The 15761-nt window shown below is 49.2% G+C and overlaps 1 protein-coding gene across 1 annotated transcript in view; it reads right to left on the reverse strand.

The window, feature by feature from the left end:
* LOC144505521 (uncharacterized) overlaps positions 1–15761 on the reverse strand; it is an 88968-nt gene that overhangs the window by 47703 nt on the left and 25504 nt on the right. Inside the window, exons 4-5 of the mRNA XM_078231645.1 lie at positions 13120–13257; positions 11152–11332 (exon numbers count right to left, since the gene is read on the reverse strand). Coding sequence (XP_078087771.1) covers positions 11152–11332; positions 13120–13257 — 319 coding nt within the window. The remainder of the gene's footprint in view (positions 1–11151; positions 11333–13119; positions 13258–15761) is intronic.

Below are 15761 nucleotides of genomic sequence, written 5' to 3' on the forward strand. Positions count from 1 at the left end.
GGGAAAAAGTTTCTGACTATCCACTCTGTCCATGCCTCTCATAATCTTGTAGACTTCTATCAGGTTGCCCCTCAATCTCTGACATTCCAGTGAGAACTGTGGTGAACCATCGTTGGTTCCCACTGGATAGTACTGAGCCAGGGCTGGCCAGTACTACAGGAATGTATATAGGTTACTGTGGGATTGTTCTAATGTTGCTGTTGGGTTAGGGTGGGATTGATACACCTGTGTTTGTTACTGTTGTGGCACATCCCAGTCGGGCTCCGCCTCCTGGGAGAGGTATAAGACTCCCTGCTCGGACGGGACCCCTTCAGTCTGGGATAGTGTGTTAAAGTTCTGATAGCTCCATTGTTAGTTAATAAAAGCCTTCTTTTACTGAAGCTTCGAGCCTCGTGTCCAATCGATGCGCATCAATTTTATTAACTAAAATTAAACTCTCGACGGAAGAAAAAAAAAAGGAGAGTATGGAGCAAATCCTCAAGCCAGAACGTCTGACACTAGATCCACATGCGGTGGGCGCTTCTAACACCTTCGACCACTGGCTGAAGTGTTTTGAAGATTACCTAGCAGCCTCCGCAGCGGTCACCACAGATGATGACAGACTCCGGGTCCTCCATGCGAGGGGAAGCGACACAGTCTACCTCGCGATCCGTGCGGCCACCACTTACCCTAGGGCCCTCGAGCTTCTAAAGAAGCGCTATACGAAACCTCCCAACGAGATCCACGCTCGTTACCTCCTCGCTACACGACGTCGGCAGTCGGGCGAAACCATGGAGGACTAAGCCAATGAGCTCTTACAGCTAGCCAGGGGCTGTGACTGCAAAGCTGTGTCGGCTGAGCAGAGCATGTACGACCTCGCCCGAGATGCGTTTGTGGCCGGGGTCGGGTCTTCATGCATCCGTCTCAAACTGCTAGAAAAGGGTAATCTCAATCTTACCCAGGCCATGGAATTAGCTGAAATGCTCGAGTCGGCTTCGAAGAGCTTAGTCCTATATCCAGAGGACCACGTGGAGACAACGTGGCAGGAGCAGTCGCAAATCCCTCCTCGCCCCTCGGGCTTGAAGTGCGGTGTAATGGCATGCTCCCATGTGGGCCAGACGACAGCTGCAGCCCCATGCGGCCCGCGGTGCTATTTCTGCGGAGGAGCAAAACATACTCGACAAAAGTGTCCCGCTAAAGCGGTAATCTGTACCGCATGCGGTAAAAAGGGGCATTATGCAAAGGTGTGCAGATCGAAGCCCAGGAACGGCAGTGCGGCCTGCGACCCTTCGGAACTGGGATCATCACCATCGTCGTCGAAGTCCTCGCGGGGTTCGTCCACGTGCGAGTCCAGGACGACGCCATTGCGGTCGACGGAGTCGGAGGAGTATGACCACCAGGGGTCGCTAGGTTTGGCACCCTCACCCATGTGCGATTCATGGGGGCGGCCATTTTGGTCGATGATGACCACAAGCGACCAGCAGGGGTCCTCAGCGTCGACCTCAGCTGCCTGCAGTGACGTTCATGGACCAACGGTGGCGTCGATCATCCTGGACCAGGCTAAGCCTCACAGGCTTGATCGTTCAATGATGGATATCCAGGTAAACAATCATGTGCTTTATTGTCTGTTTGACAGCGGGAGCACTGAGAGCTTTATCCACCCTGACACTGTGAAGAGGTGTGGACTCCAGATTCAACCTGCCAAACAGACAATCTCTATGGCATCAAGGTCCCGGTCTGTCGCTGTGCCAGGACGTTGTGTGGTAACCTTGAAAGTACAAGGCACAATTTACGAGCGTTTCAGGCTCCTTGTGTTGCCGTATCTTTGCGCACCAATTCTCCTCGGACTAAACTTCATGGTCCACATGAAGAGTGTGATCCTACAGTACGGTGGGCCACTCCCTTCGCTGGCAGTGGGAGAACAGCTGCAGTCTCCAAATTGCCCAACGCGCCCCGCCTGCAATCTTTCTACGTTAAAGATCACCACACCCTCTCTTTTCAGAATCTGGTACCAGGCTGCAAGCCCATCGCTACGAAAAGTAGGCGTTACAGCACTGAGGATTGGATCTTCATCAGATCTGAGGTTCAGCGACTCCTCAAAGAAGGGATCATACAGCCCAGTGTTAGTCCGTGGAGAGCACAGGTTGTGGTGGTCAAGAGCGGGAACAAACCCCGGATGGTCATTGATTACAGTCAGACCATTAACCGATATACGCAGCTGGATGCGTATCCTCTCCCGTGCATATCTGATATGGTCAATCAGATTGCGCAGTACCAGGTGTTCTCCACCATAGACCTCAAGTCCGCCTACCACCAACTCCCCATTCGCCCAGAGGACCGACAATACACGGCCTTTGAGGCGGATGGTCGTTTGTATCAGTTTCTTAGGGTTCCATTTGGTGTCACCAATGGGGTCTCGGTCTTCCAGCGTGCTATGGACCGAATGGTGGACCAGAACAGGCTGCGGGCTACCTTCCCGTACCTGGATAATGTCACCATCTGCGGCCATGATCAGCAGGACCATGACACAAATCTCCATAACTTCATACGCACTGCATCTCGCCTGAACTTGACCTACAACAGGGAGAAGTGTGTATTCCGTACGTGCCGGTTAGCCATCCTGGGATACGTGGTGGAAAATGGGGCCATTGGCCCTGATCCAGACCGTATGCGCCCCCTTGCTGAACTTCCCTTGCCCGCTAGCGCAAAAGCACTGAGAAGATGCCTAGGCTTCTTCTCCTATTATGTGCAGTGGGTCCCCAACTACGCGGACAAAGCCCGTCCGCTTATTAAGTCCACGACTTTTCCACTCACGCCAGAGGTCCAATTGGCCTTCAAGGAATTGAAACACGACATTGCGAAAGCTACGATGCACGCGGTAGACGAATCCATCCCTTTTCAGGTGGAAAGCGATGCATCTGATTTCGCCCTGGCCACCACACTTAACCAGGCGGGCAGGCCCGTCGCATTTTTTTCCCGCACCCTCCAAGGCCCCGAAATTCGGCATTCAGCGGTGGAGAAGGAGGCCCAGGCCATTGTGGAGGCCGTCAGACACTGGCGCCATTACCTGGCGGGAAAGCGGTTTACCCTGATCACGGACCTGCGGTCCGTGGCGTTCATGTTCAGCAACTCGCAGAGGGGCAAAATCAAGAATGACAAGATCTTGCGGTGGAGAATTGAACTCTCCACCTATAACTACGATATCATGTATCGTCCAGGGAAACTCAATAAGCCCTCGGATGCCCTCTCGCGCGGAACATGCGCTAGTATTCAGGAGGATCGCTTGAACGCCCTCCATAATGATCTGTGCCATCCTGGGGTCACTCGGCTCTACCACTTCGTCAAAGCCCGCAACCTACCTTACTCGGTGGAGGACGTCAGGTCGGTAACAAGGAGCTGTCGGATTTGCGCGGAATGCAAACCGCACTTTTACCGACCTGACCGGGCACATTTGGTCAAGGCCACTCGCCCCTTCGAGAGGCTGAGTGTTGATTTTAAGGGCCCCCTTCCCTCAACAGATCGGAACGTGTACTTTCTGAACATAATCGATGAGTACTCCCGGTTCCCGTTTGTTGTCCCCTGCTCGGACACATCAGCTGCCACGGTGATCAAGGCATTCCGTGATCTTTTTACCCTGTTCGGGTACCCCAGCTATATCCATAGCAACAGGGGCTCGTCGTTCATGAGCGATGACTTGAGGCAATTCCTGCTCTCATACGGGATTGCCTCTAGTAGGACCACGAGTTACAACCCTAGGGGTAATGGACAGGTGGAACGAGAGAATGCTACAGTCTGGAAGGCTGTCCTATTGGCGTTGAAATCCAAAGGTCTTCCAGTCTCCCGTTGGCAGGAGGTCCTCCCTGATGCGCTTCACTCTATTCGCTCCCTCCTGTGTACGGCAACCAATGCTACTCCCCACGAGAGGATGTTCTCAATCCCTCGGAAGTCTTCCTCGGGGATATCTTTACCAGCCTGGTTGACGTACCCAGGGCCCGCAAGTCCGACCCCTTGGTTGAACAGGTCCACCTCCTCCACGCCAACCCTCAGTATGCCTATGTGGCATATCCTGACGGGCGAGAGGACACAGTCTCGATCCGAGACCTGGCGCCTGCAGGGGACGTAGCAACTCCTGTCGCTCCCATACCCCCAGTGACGAATCCATTATCTCTTGTTTCTTCCCCGGACATAGTGCGGGCAGCATCGGGACCATTGCTTAACAGTTTTACTCCAATGTACAGCTTGTCTGAGCCCCGAAGATGGTCGCCACCGCGGGATGTGTCAGGATCCCCTGCACTACTGTCTCATCAGGGTCAACCGGCCTGTGAGTCCGTGGGAGAACAGCTGGACGCCGTTTTGGGGAGAACGCCACCGCAAGTGCCTACTCCGGTGTCACCGCCGGTATTGAGGAGGTCACAACGATGGTGCGGTCCTCCAGACTGTCTGAACTTATAATCTGCTGACATTTTAGTCTGTTTTCGTACCCCGCCGGCCTTTGTTCTCAAAGGAGGGGTGAATGTGGTGAACCATCGTTGGTTCCCACTGGATAGTACTGAGCCAGGGCTGGCCAGTACTACAGGAATGTATATAGGTTACTGTGGGATTGTACTAATGTTGCTGTTGGGTTAGGGTGGGATTGTTACACCTGTGTTTGTTACTGTTGTGGCACATCCCAGTCGGGCTCCGCCTCCTGGGAGAGGTATAAGACTCCCTGCTCGGACGGGACCCCTTCAGTCTGGGATAGTGTGTTAAAGTTCTGATAGCTCCATTGTTAGTTAATAAAAGCCTTCTTTTACTGAAGCTTCGAGCCTCGTGTCCAATTGATGCGCATCAAGAAAAAACTTAAGTTTCTCCAACCTCTCCTCATAGCTAATGCCCTCCATACCAGGCAACATCCTGGTAAATCTTTTCTGTATCCTCTCCAAAGCCTCCACATCCTTCTGGTAGTGTGGCGACCAGAATTGAACACTATATTCCAAGTGCGGCCTCACCTAAGGTTCTATAAAGCATCAACATGACTTGCCAATTTTTAAACTCAATACCCCAGCCGATGAAGGCAAGCATGCCGTATGCCTTCTTGACTACCTTCTCCACCTGCATTGCCACTTTCAGTGACCTGTGTACCTGTACACCCAGATCCCTTTGCCTATCAATACACCGAAGGGTTCTGCCATTTACTGTACAACTCAAAACATAGTCTGGATTGAACTAACTAAACATTGATTTGTGTCTACAATAACTGAACACTTATATTGTTGAAAGTTGCACGCAGGCACAACTTGCTTCGGTGGCCATGAGCAAGCTTGTTTACCTTACATTGTACTTCCAAAGAATGCAGCTAAATTCCTAGGCTGGACCCAGAATTTCAGGCTGATGTGGCCAAATTAGCTTAAGTTAGCTTAAAGCATAGCACAATTAGTTACAGCTGTAGACAGAAATGCCTTGAAATGAAGCCTTTTAACTGGGCAAATCATACAAAGGATCCCAAAATTCCTCCTTGATTCAAAGGCCGCTGTCGCCTCTGCATAGTGCCACTAAACTATGATAAGCCCTTTAATCTTTTATGTCTGCAAGTAAAATGGGTTCTCCCAGGCCGTACTCACCCAATCTCACAGGGTGGGATCCTACTATAGCACTCCTGCCATGGCTTGCCCGCATGTTACATGAGTTTACCCATGCGGGCAAAGGGGGGATGATCCAGATAGTGCAGCAATCGTGGTTCGCACCAGGATTTTCCGCTTTGGCAGGAAAACTTGCTGTTTGATGCCTACTCTGCCATAGCAATAACCCTGGAAAGATGCCACCAGTGGCTGCAGCAGCAGGCCCACAACCATTGGGCCCTTTTGTAAAGCTACAAATGGACTTTATACAAATGCCCAAATTTATGGGGTATAGCTATGTACTTGTTATTGTATGTTTATTTTCGCGATGGGTAGAAGCATACCCAACTAGAAAGAATGACGCTGTTACTGTAGCTAAGTTGCTGTTATGTGAATATGTTCCTCGATTCGGGATTCCCGAGACACTATCTGGTGACAATGTCCTGAAGCCCTACCCCTGACCCTCATGGTCATGCGCTCCCATCCCAATGGTACCACCTCTTTGACACCTTATGAGATTGTAATAGGATGTCACATGCGCTTACCTATCTCCCCACCCCTCACTATTAAACAAATGGATATCCACTCCATGGATAAAAGAATGATGGACTATTGCATAGCTCTAACCAACTCTCTTAAAGGTTTGCATTCCCAGGTCGTCGAAGCTCAGAAGTAAGTCACCACTGAGGGTTGCCATACCTACCAAGCAAGAGACTTGGTCTTTGTTAAGACCTTCCGAAGAAAGCATTGCCTGGAACCTCGGTGGGAGGGACCTTGCCACATCCTGCTGACAACTCACACAGCCATGGAGGTGGAAGGGGAACCTTTGTGGATACACCACAAGCGGGCACCCTCAGGAGAAGAAACTTAAACAAGGACTTGATAGTGTTTGAAATGTGAATTTTTTCATCATCATTGATTGTACTCCCCTTTGCAGAGGCGTGGATTAGCCATTCCGCGATTCGAAGAATGCAGGCTGTCGCTTCACAGGGCAACCAGACCCAATGTTGGATCTGTACTCGCCTCCGTGCCACCCCCGCCTCATCAGGATTGCATTTTTGTGCTCCCCCTTCAAACCTTGAGTGGTCTGCGGAAGCCATGGTGATCCTCATCCATCGGGCGCCTATCTGCAAGCAACAGCCTACCCCTGTGGCCATTAAGACACCGGCATGGCTGTGCGTTAGGAGGAATTATACCTGTGGGAACAGTTGAGTGGGTGATCTTCCATTGAGCTCCTGTACTTACCTTGCTGAGTATGACTTCCGGGAAGCCCGGTTTCGCTTCCACAATCTGTCTGGTCCCATGACTCCCTTTTTGGGGATTGCACGACTAACGACTCCTTATGCATTGCTCAGGCCCCCACATCCGAGGCCAAACTCCATTACACCAAGGGTGAGTGTGATTGCTAGTGGTCATACAAACTCACCCTCAATGGTCCCGTTACCATCTGGTCTTCTGACGGCATCTAGCCCAAGGGATCAGGCCCTTGTAACCATGGGGATCGGTCCAAGTGTGCTGACCAAGAAGCCCTAAGGGCTCTATGTCTCAGTCAAACTTGTCATATCCATTGGTATGCCAAGGCGAAGTCTCCCCATACCCAGTATTGGCTCACCTTTTGCCAAGACTTCACATTCTGGTACCCGATCCTTGTTCGCAATGGTTCGTTCTGGCTTTGTGGGGACAGAGCCTACAAGATCCTCCTCATCGATTGAGTCGGCACCTGTACCATAGGTCACATGATCCCCGAGGCCTTTGGAGTCAAGCACCTAACCATCCATTCCCTCTACACCACCTAGGCTGTTGAAGGCGGGTGGTGTCAGGAATGGTCAGTTCCAAACCCGCTAGCCACTCATAACACCGGCTTCCACCATTTGTCCGAGCCCTCCTCCCAGGTCTTGGGGTCTCAGAATTAGAAAAGGCCATTATTAGTATTTCTGCTACGATGGAAATAATTGAAAACAGCATCATGGACACCATTCAGGGCCTGCATTCGGAGATTCAGTCCCTTTCTAAAGTGGTGCTTCAGAACCACATGGCCCTTGATCTCTTGCAAGTGGCACAAGAGGGGTTTGCTTGGCTGTCAATGAGACATGCTGCTTCTACGTCAATGAGGATCGTAGGATTGAGACCGATGTGCATATTATTCAGGAGCAGGTGCGCCTCCTGCACTCAATTGCTGAGGAAAAGCTCTTTGAATGGTGAGGTTGGCTCCCTAACATTGTCGGCGGTTTGGAGGCTTTATCAAGACTCTTCTCAAATATCTTATTGTGGGCCAAGCCTTACTCATTGTCCTGTATGTAGTTATTCAACTTTTCTCTTGCTGCATTCTTTCTATCGCCCTCGTTCTTTTGTCCACAGCCCAGCACCCCATCTCCTTCCAGTCCTCCCAGTCTATGAACCGACCGAGGAAGAATTTAGAAAGCTGATGCGAATAGACATAGAAATCATGGAGGACCATGAAGGTTGTCTTTAGAGGACAAAAAGGAGGGAAGTGTGGAAGTCAAAAAGTTCAGATTGAAGTTTCATAGTTTGGAAGTTAAATTGTGCGGAAGTTAAATGTGTTCAACTTAAAAAATAATTTTGCTTTCTCTGTGCAGTAGCGGAAAATGTTTATCAGCTTACTGATCTTCAAAGGAAGTCAGTCTCTGCTATTTCTTCATAGGCCCCATAACATTTTTCCTTTTTCGGCCTTCACCAGAGGATGAACAAGACCAGATTTTTTCCATAACTAATACCAAAGGCAAGATATGAGGATATGCTATCTAAGTGAAGGATTAGCAGAAGTCAATTTTTTATCGAATGAGAAAGGATGAAAGGCTGGGATTTAATTGGCAAATATGTACGTCAATGAAAAGATGTGAAAAATCTCTTGTTCCTGATTTGCTGTAATTGACTATAACTGCTGAGCTGTTTCTCTGTAACCTCAGAACTGCTCCGGCCATTCCGTGTTGGCCGTAGAGAGTTCTCCTTGTGCACAAGTAATTAAAGACCTTGCATTGGATACATGGTGTCCAGCACTGTTTGTGTAAGGAGACGACTGAGTGTCTTTAGATTGCTGTTACCAACCCCGGGGGAACACCACTGCGTGCTGTCTTCCAGGCTGAGAAACAATGAGTCATCACTAGTCTCTGCTTTCTGCCACTTAGGACATTTTATATCCACGCTTATAGCATTCCTGTAATCCTGTGGGCTTCAATCTATTCTGTGGTATTCTGTCAAATGCTTTTTGAAAATCCAAGCCCATGTATAAATTGACTATACTAAACCCATCAGCCCACTCCATTATTTCCTTATACAACCATCTGTGACATCCCTCAGTATCACAATGTGGTGAAGTGTGACCAGTGCTGCTATGGAAGGAGCAGCCATTTTGCAAACTGAAAGATGTTATAAAGGGGATGAATGAGCCACTGATATGTTTTCGATATTTTGAGGGATGATCATTGACCAGGAGACTGGGGGGAATTTGTCTGCCATTCTTTGAATAGGGACATGTGCTCTTTTATATCTACTTGCAAAGAAATGCAGGGCCTCGGTTTAACATTCCATTAAAAGGACAGTATCTCTGACAGTTACCTCAAGGGTATCTGCCGAGATGATCAAGTCCTGAAGCAGAGCCACTTGATCCGCTGTTGAGAGTACTACCAAGTGAGTCAATAAAATGGGAGTTGAGAGAATTAAGGGCAAGATAAAGATGCCAAACACCTCTGATCTCATCCATGGCTGGGATTCTCCAGTGAATGGAGATTTAGCTGAATGCCAAATTCTCCACTCTCTCTGGCAACAGGATAGGTACGGACACGATTGGAGAATCTAGCCTATAATTTATGAGACTACAAGATAGGTAGAGGAAGCTGTGCCTGATTTGGTGAGATCTCTGCAGAGGGTAAATGTGACACAGTCAAAATCTGCCACTAGGTGGCAGGAGAGAGCAGTTTGGAAACAATTCTCTCCAGCATTCCCTTTCTGATTGGCCTCTTGGGTTTCAATTCAAGCACAACTATGATCATGGACTTATTGGAATTAGGAAATCATAGGAGGAAAGGAGAAACCTCCACTCGTGTGACCACTCGACCAGAGGGTACCATCTACCTTATCCTTTCTCTACTCTTATATATGTCCAATTCTGAGCAGTATGCTTTAAGTCTTCAGAAAGGCTGAACAGTAGATTCACTAAAAGCACGAGGGTCTACAGTTATGTGCTGAGAACACGAGTGTTCTTCTCTGGTGACTTCAATGGCAAAAGAAATTGATCAATATATAAGGACAGAAGGCTATTTCACTATCGACCATTCTGAATTACCTTCCCAGCTGGATTTCATCCCCACAGTTCCTTGCTATTTAAAACCATTAAAACAGATTAGGGCAAGTGAATTCTGCAGGGATTAACACAACTCCTAACTCCCCAAAGCCTTCAACCATCTACAAGGCACAAGTCAGGATTACGTGGAACACTTGCCTACAAACATAATAATTAGCAGCAGGAGTAGACCACTCGAGCCTGTTCTGCCATTCAATAAGATCATGGCTGACCTGATTGGGACCTCAACTCCATACTCCATATTCCTGCCTATCCCTGATAATGTTGCTAATCACAAATCTATCCATCTCTGCCTTAAAATTAAATTGCCTGGGTGAGTGCAGCTCCAACAGGATTCAAGGAGCTCGACTCCATCCAGGACAAAGCAGCACCCTATCCATTACCTTCAATATTCACTCCCTCTGACACAGAGGCACAGTGACAGCAGTGTGTGTCATTTACAAGATGTGCTGCAGCATCTTGCCAAGCTTCCTTCGACAACACCTTCCAAAGCTGTGACCTCTCAAAGGCGGCAGGTTTATAGGAACCCCAACACCCCGAAATTCCCCAACAAGACACACACCATCCTGACTTGGAAATATACCACCATTCCTTCACTGCCACTGGGTAAAATTCCTGTGGGTGTGCCTACACAGAGGAACTGCAACGGCTGAAGAAGGTAGCTCACCACCACCTTCTCAAGAGCAATTAGGGATGGGCAACAACAGTTGGCCTAGCCAGCAACACCCAGATTCTACGAAAGAATTTATTTTGTAACTGAGTAGCTCACGTGTCCAAGCGTTAAAATTGCTTTATCTCAAAATTGATAATACTTTTTACAGGAGAGCTGTGAAGAATGTATGACTTACTGAGGGACACGATAGGTAATGGCACTATTTAGGATGGTACTGAGCCAAACAGGCTGGTGGACCCAAGATTAAACTATTAGTGTCGCTATGGGGCAAATGAGTTGAAACTTCAGCCTCCCTGGGCTTAGTACTAGCACAGTAAGAGTTTTAACAACACCAGGTCCAACGCCGGCATCTCCACATCATGACTACCTTAGTACTAGCCCCATGGAAATGTATGGTTTCAAATCTGGTTGCAGGTATTCTTGGAGGTTTCATGGCATGATCGCCTGTCCCTGTTCCAATTCTACATCCCAACATTGGTCACTCGGGCTCTTGGCACCTCCCTCCCCCCTCCCCCCTCCCCTCAACCACATTGTTCCCAGACCAGCTGGCAAGCGACCAGACTGGGAATGGGGGCACTCACCATTTCTCCAGAGCTCGGATCAAAGATGGACGGGGACAGACCACTGCAGATCCAGACTGAATTCACACAGGGCACAAAGCAGAGGCTACTTATAAACCTGGCAAAGTAAGGGAGCTTCATGATCAGCTGTCCATCCTGTGACCAGACCTTCACACTTTTATCGAAGGAGCCGGTCATCAGCCTGTATTGGGTTGAGAGTGAGAGTTAATTCATATTGAATGCTAATATCTCTGCGGGCAAACATGACAACATTGCAAAGTCAGCCAAAATAACATCATCCCTTTAGCATATTCAGAACCTGATGGTAATTCTCAGTCTTCCTTCTTCCTCCAAATTTTTCATATTGTTCTTGGGAAATGGGTGCTTCAGACAAGGTATTAATTGCGCCCATTCCTGATCGCCCCCCGCAAAAGTGCTGGTGAACCTTTTTAAACTGCTGCAGTCTCAAGAGTGATGCCACTCCCAAAGCAAGAGAATTGTAGAATTTTGACCCAGAGGACATTTGTTTGAGATTATTGCCCTCAATTGATGGATGTCGGAGTCAAATAAGTATTGTCTACTCTTGACTCATCGTGGGCAGAATTTTACGTTCTCCTGCTGGTGGGTTTGAGGTGGGGGTGGTGGGGGGTGAGGGGGGGGCGAAGTGGGACCATAAAATTCCTCAGGCGGCCTTTCCATCGGGTGCCCTCCTACACTGACCTCTTCAGAGTTTGACTCTTAGATGGGTGAGGCTGAGGCAGGCCCACCCATCCTTGCCCCAGTCGAGGCCCTTAAGGGGCCAATTATTGATCACTTAATTCAGCCTGGCAGGAGAAGCTCAGGGACAGGAGGGAAGCCTGAAAATGAAGCATGTGCAGGCTTCAGACTGCAAGGCGGGAGCTGGTTGGCTGGGAGCACTTCCATCACCTTGGACGTTCCACGCAAGGGGTCTGAATCCTGCAGGGTCTCCCTCACATCCCACCCCCATCAGCCTCCATACCATCACCTCTCTGCCTGTTCCCCTGGGCCTCACACCCCCTCCCCACACTGAGACCCCCACACTTACTGATCCTGGATACCCTACACTGTGAATGTGGGGATTGCTTGCAGTTCCAGTCCTGTCCACTGCAGCTCTGGCACTGCAGGGATGAGAGGGTTCTTGGCCAACCAGATTGTGTAGCAGCTCACTGAGGCGGGGGGCTTCCTCCCGAGTGAGGGGCAATATCCCATATTCAACCAATTAAGGCTTGTTGGAGTGTTAAATGGCTCTGGGGCAGGGCAGGGATGTGCTCTCTACTGACTCTTCATATGTTAGGAAAGGAAACTCTGCCATCCAAAAAAACACGGCCCATATTCTATGGTAATTCCTCTAGTACGGATTACCTTTTTTCTCCCGCATAAGTTAATATTGGGTACTGAACACTGTTAGTATGGCCTTTACTAAGATGTTGTTCTTTTCCCGCCATCTTGAAGCCTCAGAGTATCTTATTCATTTTATGGGTTGTGGGCATCACTGGCCAGCATTTATTGTCCATCCCTAACTGCCCTCCATTTCAGAGGAGCATTTGAGAGTCAACCACATTGCTGTGGATCTGGAGTCAGACCAGGTGAGGACAGCAGATTTCCTTCCCTAAAAGACATGAGTGAACCAGTTGGGTTTTTACAAAAATTACAATGGTTTCATGGTCACCATTAGACTTTTAACTTCAGGCTTTTTATTGACTTCAAATTTTACCATTTGCCATGATGAGATCTGAACCTGGGTTACCCAGAGGATTACCCTGGGTCCCTGGATTACAGGTCCAGTGACAACACCGCTACACCACTGCCTCCCCTTAATGTGGTTTAGTATCAGAAAAGCAGGTACTGTACAGCCACGTTTCCAGATCCAAGTGTTTTGTTTTGTAAGGTATGGCTAAAAGATATATATTTATAATCAGGAAGCATCCTCTGCCGTGCTTGTTAGAGAGGATTCGCCACAGCCTTTACCTTGTGCTCTCGTATTCTCGGACGACCATCAAATTTGTGATTCCGGCATCATGAGCACTGGGGTTGCAGAAGACAAGCTGCAGGGTTTTGCTGTTCGGATATGAGCTGGTGTTATAGATGATGAGTTTCTTGTCATACCTGGTCAAACAAGGGGAATGGAAAAGCTTGTCAGTCCGAGGGTGAAAGTAAATACTTTATTTGAGGTGACTTCCCCAGTCTTTGGGCCTCTTTCACCTTTCCCCCAGCTTCTTTTTAGCTCTGTAGGAGGGGTGGCGGAGGCATAGAAACAGGAGGTGGCCATTCAGTCCCTCTATCCCATTCTGCCATTCAATCGGATGAGATGGTCCGTACCTCACCTCCGTTTACCCATCTTTTCTCCAACTCACTCAGTATTCTTATCGAACAAATCTCTAATATTATCTCAGTTCCAACTGAACTCAGGCATGCATAATCTTTTGGGGGAATGAGTGACTGATTTCCTCTGGCCTTTGCGTAAAGGAATATTTCCTCATATCAGTCCTGAAGAGCCAAGCTGTAACTTTAAGAATAAGCTTCATTGTTCCTGACACCCCCACCAGAGGAATTCACTCTACTGTATTGAATTGTTTTATCATTCTCAACACTTCAAACAGATCCCCCATGGTGAAAAGATTCAATTAATTTTTTTTAAAAAGTTCTTTCTTTTAATTAAACAATCGTTAAGGATTTTTAACGTGTATTCTATTAACTTCCTTCAACTGCTATTTGGACATCATTCACCCTAAACAATCTCACTTCACTATGACTAAATCAAGATATCATTGTACTGCCATTCAATGTGCTATTAAAGTTTATTTATTCATGTCTCAAGTAGGCTTACATTAACACTGCAATGAAGTTACTGTGAAAATCCCCTAGTCGCCACACTCCGGTGCCTGTTCGGATACACTGAGGGAGAATTTAGCATGGCCAAAGCACCTAACCAGCATGTCTTTTGGACTGTGGAAGGAAACCGGAGCACTGGAAGAAACCCATGCAGACATGGGGGGAATGTACAAACTCTGCACAGACAGTGACTCAAGCTGGGAATCGAACCCAGGTCCGTGGCGCTGTGAGGCAGCAGTGATAACCACTGTGCCACCGTGCCACCCTGATGCGTAATCCCAAAGATACATGTCAGACTAATATCAGAGATGGTGGCTGTGTGTACCTGACCATGTGCTCGGGTACACTAAGGTAGAATTTAGCATGGCCAATGCACCCACGCAGGCATGGGGAGAATGTGTAGACTCCGCACAGACAGTGACCCAAGCGGAATCGAACCCGGGTCCCTGGCGCTTTGAGGCAGCAGTGTTAACCACTGTGCCACCATGCTGCCCCAGTTCTGCAGTGTTTGTAGAGTCATGCGTTAATGGTTATGTTAAAGAGACTGTGGTGACCCACTGTAATTACATGTTGTATGCCTGGACACACCCCTGCTGCATCTGACCCGAGACTCCTCCCTTTCCACCTGAACGAGGTATAAAGGTGACGGTTCCTCCCCCCTGCCTCAGTCTGGGCCAGGTTAGCTACAAGGGTGTGTTCCAGTTCTTTGCGATCAAAAGCCTGTTATTTTCACTCACTCGCTGGAGTCCTCGTAAATTGATGGTGCATCAATTTTAATCGCAAAGAGCAAAAAAACAGAACTCGTAGGATGGAGCAAATTTTAAAGCCCGATAAATTAAACCTGGATCCGCAAGCTGTGGGAGCTGCCAACAGCTTCGATCACTGGCTGAAGTGCTTTGAAGCCTTCCTTGAAGCCTCCGCTGCCGTCCAGTCCGAATCAGACAAGCTGCACGTGCTCCACGCCCGGGTAAGCGACGTGGTTTATGCCACCATCCGTGATGCTGAGACGTACAGGGACGTGCTAGAGCTCCTAAAGAGCCAGTATAGTAAACGGACGAATGAAGTCTACGCCAGGCACCTTCTGGCTACCCGAAGACAGCGGCCGGGAGAATCGAGTGCACAGTTTCTCTGCGAACTACGGGTATTCGGCAGGGCCTGTAATTGCAAGGCTGTATCCGCTGCGCAGTACACAGAGGACTTAATCCGCGATGCCTATGTTACGGGCATCGCGTCCAACTACATTCAGCAGCAACTGCTGAAGCAAGGTGGGCTGGACCTACCAAAAACAGTGACGCTCACTGAATCTTTAGAGGTGGCCTCCCGTAACCTCGAGGCTTACGCACCCGACCACGCGGTTGCATCGTGGGCACCACGGCCGCTACCACCCCAGTACCTAGGAGGGCCGCAGACTTATGCCACACCGCGCCCCACCAACGACTCGACTGCTGCGGCTGTTGCAGGTCCGAAGTGTTATTTTTGCGGCCTGGGGAAGCACCCCCGATAACGCTGCCCGGCAAGGGAGGTGTTCTGCTCTGGGTGCGGGAAGAAGGACCACTATGCTAAAGTCTGCAGGGCAAAGTCGTCCTCGAAGCCAAACAGTGCCACGTGCGACCCAAGGGAGCCGCCATTTTGGACGCCATCGGCTGCATGTGAGTCAAGGGAGCCGCCATTTTGGACGCCATCGGCCGCGTGTGAGTCAAGGGAACCGCCATTTTGGATGCCATCGGCCGCGTGTGAGACAAAGGAGCCGCCATTTTGGATGCCATCGGCCGCGTGTG

This window comes from Mustelus asterias, chromosome 16, assembly GCF_964213995.1.
Source record: "Mustelus asterias chromosome 16, sMusAst1.hap1.1, whole genome shotgun sequence".
In the NCBI taxonomy this organism is placed as follows: Eukaryota; Metazoa; Chordata; class Chondrichthyes; order Carcharhiniformes; family Triakidae; genus Mustelus; species Mustelus asterias.